This window comes from Eutrigla gurnardus (assembly GCF_963514095.1).
Source record: "Eutrigla gurnardus genome assembly, chromosome: 19".
NCBI lineage: Eukaryota > Metazoa > Chordata > Actinopteri > Perciformes > Triglidae > Eutrigla > Eutrigla gurnardus.
Genome location: NC_139930.1, coordinates 111,071 through 116,032, shown reverse-complemented (window position 1 = coordinate 116,032; position 4,962 = coordinate 111,071). Strand labels below are relative to the sequence as shown.

The following is a 4,962-nucleotide window of genomic DNA, read 5'->3' as shown; positions in this document are numbered from 1 at the left end:
GTTCTGTCCGGACCCATGACCAATCTCTGATGAATTCACGAGAATAGATCATTTTCATAGAGCATTATCTTTTTTTCGGCGGTCGCGGCTACAGTGGGCGCAGCTACTCCAGTTAATACAACAATGACTTCACTGAATTGAGCCAATCAAATGGTTTGTTTACCCTCCGCGCACCAGAGCGAGCAAGAGGAAAGAGAAAGACAGCGATGGCAACATGGCTTGCTCCAAGAGAAGGAAGTTTGATGTGGAAAACCGTTGATTTCAAGATGAATGGACGGAGAAATATATGTTCATTCGTCTGGCAGGCAGTTCCAAACCCGTGTGCCTCATATGCTCCGAAAACGTGGCATTAATCAAAAGCGGCGATGTGAAGCGCCACTACGAAACAAAGCATCGATATTTTTAGCAAAGTTATCCACTGAAGTCCGAGCTGAGGGCACGCAAAATAACCAAACTGCAAGGCCAGTATGCAGATCTACCCAACTGATCACGCATTAATTTACAGCCCAGCAACGTGCAAACGAATGTTTGCTTAAGGTATCGTGGATTTTGGGGCAACATCAAAAAACATTTAGTGATAGACAATTGTGAAGGAGTGCTTGAACGCTGTTGCTGAGACATTATTTGAGGGGAAACAAAGGGACGAATTGTGTTCTCTTTTTAAAGGCCTTAAGTTCATTCGCTTGGGACTACTTTTATTTATGGTAAAATATTTAGTTGATTACTATACAAGTGTTGAAAATTGACACAAAATATTGTTGAAACCATATGAAAACATGGGGAAGGCTATAAGACATAAGTTGGACTTGTGAGTTTCGGACCTTCACTTGGAGGAAATTTTAGTAACTGGACCTCAGTGACTTTTAATTGAATACCCCTGGTCTAGACGAAGGATGATACCTTAAATGGCATGTTGAACCCTTTTTTCAAATCTGTCTCAGAGGCTCAACTGATTTTCAGAATGCAGACTATAGCTTTAAATGGCATGCTGAAACCAGATACTCTTGTTTACCTTTAATGGCAGTGCGTCTGGTGTTTCTGTTTTCCCTCTGCCAGTCTGTCTGATTATCATTGACCCACTCCACCACATACTCCAATACAGCTGTGGTTTTGTTTTTGGGGGGTTTCCACTGCACCCACAGCTGGCCCTCATGGGGCCACACCTTCAGCTCTTCAACTGGAGCCAGCTCTGGAACAAGCACACATACCAAGATATATATATATATATATAAATACTATAATATACATGCCTATAGAGGTTCATATGGATATGGACACCTACCATGTGCGACGTACAGTGATGACTCAGGAGAATTCCCCACAGAATTGACAGCCTTGACGGAGACTTTAACAGAGTTCTTGTTCGACAGGTGAATCTGTTTGAGGAAGGTGATTGAGCTGCTGTCTGACCTGTTGATACTCTCCCACTCTGAACTGACACTCTTCCCTTCATCCTTTCGGGCTTGAATCTTTATGTTGAATCTCCTCCCATTGGCAAGTACAGGATCCTGGTAGGATAAAAGTTACACACTGTATGTTACTTTCCTGCATCGCCCCAGAAAGACCTCCTGCTGTCGAAGAACCACGTGGGTAAAGCCGAACATTGATTTGCTTAGAATTCATTTAATTAAGTCCTTTTAATTTGGAGTATATGGTCATATCACAACAAAATCTATGTGTAGATAGCAACAGAGGATGGCTGTCTCTGTAGACCAGAGATCCTCAAAAGGGGGTCCGGGACCCCTAGGGGGTACACAGAGTTACTGCAGGGGGTCCCTGAAATAATTTGATCCCAAACTTTTTTTCTTCCAAAAATTTAAATATGTCCAAAAATACACATTAACATGAATACAACCTTTAATAAGCAAATATACATTTTTCTGTTTGTTTAATATGTTGAAAAATTGTACTAATTCCGAAGTAGAATTAAAATATGAATCTGCCAACAATTAATAATTTAATGGCTTATCATTATATACATACACACCATTACAAAGTACTGTTATACATGGCACTATAGGCTGCACTACACATTATTATTGGCCCGTATTTTATATGATATGTAATACGGGGTCCACCAGGGGCCCGTTTCAGAAATCAGGTTTAGTGAAAACCTTGAGTTAGTTAACCCTGAGATGAGGGAAACTCTGGTTTTTCAGTTTCACAAAGCCAGTTCAGCATAAATCTGAGTCAGTTACCCGGATAACATACTCCGTGAACCTAACCTGCTCGCTGGCAGGTTTTCTTCAACAAACCCTGAGTCTCTCCTACATGTCTCCGCCTTTTTCCGGAACCTGAACCAACTCTGAGCTGGTCTTTCCTCGTCAACCTAATCGATATGGAAATAAAAGTGATTCTAGCAGCTTTACGTCAGGAGAGAATTTTGATTACCTTCCCTACAGATCACATATCTAAACAATATTCTCCAACATTTTCGACATTTCATATTGCGGACATAATCCAGATTCTTTGCAGAGCTCTCTAGATTTTTTTTGCGAACGGGAGGTTTCTGAAAAAGGACATTTCTTTGTTGAAATAGATGCTTATATTTACTGTTTAATATGTGAAACATGATTAAAATCATATGCCTTAGTCTACGTATTTGCACAATATTCTTATGCTTAATTTTTAACTGAAGCCCGTTTCTTTTTGTGCCTGGGGGGATTACACCCAATGAAAATGATTATTTGTTCATTGCGCTACTTTGTGAGCCACGGGAGTCGGACCAATGTCGCCTGCATCGTAGGCAGTGTTGCTAACCGTTACACCACAGTGTCACTCTACAAAGCTGAACATAAAGACTTTAGACACCTTTATAACACCTTTAGACCAATAGACTGTTTCATTCAGTTATACACATTAAGTCGGGGCGTAAATGTCTGCCACGCCAATTATCTCTACTTTGATGCAGTTACGTTGCTCCGCTTTCTAAGGATTAGCTTGTTTTCTCCATAAACACTCAGTAATATCTAACGCTCTCCCGGTTGCCATGGTGAATCGTAGTATCAGAGCTCCATTGATGATGGCTTTGTAGAGTCGGCAGGCACGCGCGTAACTCGCGCGAGTTTACATACTCAGAGTTGATTGAACTAATTCAAAACTGCTGTTCTGGAACCGAAAACTCAGAGTTTGACAGCTCAGAGTTGGTCAACATAGAGTTCAAGTTTTGACTCAGAGTTTGTTTAACTTGCTTCCTGAAACGGGCCCCACATCACTATAAGCTAAGGGGTCCTTGGCCAAAAAAACATTGAAGACCTCTGCTCTAGACAGTTCATCACACCTAAGTGATCGGATGAATGCTCTACCATTTTTTTTTTTTTAAACGAGCAGTTTGATCCAAAAAATCAATCTAGCCAAGAAGTATAGGTTTTCTAACATGTTATTGTTATATGATTTCCAATGCGACATTAATATTTGTGTCCTTAGGTTAAACTGAGGTGATGTGGGTATTTACCTTAGAAATAAACTGCACACGTCGTTCATTTGTGCTGTCACCCTCAGCAATGATCCTCCATACATCTGGTTTACTTGTCGGTACTAGACAAAAGAGAAACAAGGGAAACTGAAGGAAAAACATCACACCATCTCAATATTATTGTTGTTGTCCTGGGGGAGTAATCAACGAGGCTGCACAAACCCTAACCCTAAGTAACCCTTCATCAGCCTGCACACTGTGGCACACAGTGGTGCTTTCTTCATTAGACACTGATGTCAGTGCTTTGAGGACTGAATGGCTCAAAGGAAGCTTAAAGGACTTAGATTATTCATTTTTCAATTTAACTGTCAAAGCTCATTTTTAGCTCATTTTGAAGAAATGTGAATAAGGCGCATTTCTATCAACTTGTTAAGAGTGAATAAGGTCACTAATCTGTCAATAACCTGCCAGTAAACAGTAGAAGAAGAGGTTTGAACCAGGAACAACACAAGTCGGCTTGGTCATCTAACCATCTATGGGAGAAAATGGAGAGAGGTCTTCAGGAATTTGTTTCAACAAATAAATAAGATGAAAAATATTACTAAATAAACCTTTCATGTCAGCTGACGTGGGTCATGTTTCACTTTGTCTGACGTAGACAAACATTCACGTTATGGGAATATCGGAGAAAATGTTGAGTTTCCACGATCCATTTAGTGCATTAACTTTTTTCAACAAAAAGGCAAAAACCACCTCAATGTAAAATCTGTTTTTTTGAAGGTTAATAAGGTTTGCTGCTTCCAGTCAGCTTTTCTAATGCGATATTTAAAAATATGTGAATGGAAAATCAATATTATATCCATCAGGTGTAACAGAAATTAAACAATCCATTAATGTTAATGTGTTCTTTTTGTTAAAATAATTTTTCCGTAAACGAATAAATTCACCCAAGGAGGAGATCGGAGACATAAGTAAAGTCGACGTCTGACTTTAATCTTGATCAAGATAAGCAGTTACAGTGCAACAACGTGTGAGGATGCTACAGAGGAAGTGCTCAAATCACGGTTGTGACTTGAGTCTTTTAAAGGCACAGGAGATAACGCGTCACTGACAGTTAACCTTATTGCAGAACAAGACATCATGACTATCAGGCCTCTGATAACATTTAGGTCAGCCATGGGGATACTAAAGTAATAAACAGTTCAACACATAAAGCTGTAACCTGAACAAAGAAAACTTTAAGACATGAGGTTATACAAAATTCTTAGAACATTCCCTCCTGTTTATGCTTATCTCAAGCATAATCATTAGTTACATTTTGTGGAGTGTGAGAGCGAAAATCAGGCAGTTTCTTAGCAACTTCAGTTTCCATCTTTACATTCAGGCAGGGAAATTCTCTCACGGCCCCTCTGCCTGTAGGCGACCGCCTTGTGGTCCTCCAGTCCAATTGGGAAAATACAATGATTCAATTCAAACAAGGTTATACATAATACATCTAAATCTAATCTCTAACAGTCTAAAGCTTAATAGGAAGGAAGAATAGAAAT

General features: G+C 39.8%; 1 protein-coding gene across 1 annotated transcript; it reads right to left on the bottom strand.

The window, feature by feature from the left end:
- Positions 1-793: 793 nt before the first annotated feature.
- On the bottom strand, positions 794-4,214 carry LOC311030272 (interleukin-6 receptor subunit beta-like). The gene is made up of 4 exons (XM_084035922.1): positions 3,880-4,214; positions 3,455-3,537; positions 1,283-1,508; positions 794-1,189 (listed from the first exon to the last, which is right to left on the bottom strand). The coding sequence occupies exons 1-4, from the start codon at positions 3,938-3,940 to the stop codon at positions 969-971; spliced, it is 591 nt and encodes a 196-aa protein (XP_083892048.1). The 5' UTR covers positions 3,941-4,214; the 3' UTR covers positions 794-968.
- Positions 4,215-4,962: the final 748 nt, after the last annotated feature.

What these genes read in the sequence shown, in the direction of transcription:
- LOC311030272 (XM_084035922.1), bottom strand. Translation starts at nt 3,940, where the DNA reads ATGACCAAGCCGACTTGTGTTGTTCCTGGTTCAAACCTCTTCTTCTAC. An exon ending in GTGTGCAGTTTATTTCTAAG is followed by an intron (nt 1,509 to 3,454) that starts GTAAATACCCAC and finishes TTATCCTACCAG; the next exon opens with GATCCTGTACTTGCCAATGG. An exon ending in ATCACTGTACGTCGCACATG is followed by an intron (nt 1,190 to 1,282) that starts GTAGGTGTCCAT and finishes TGCTTGTTCCAG; the next exon opens with AGCTGGCTCCAGTTGAAGAG.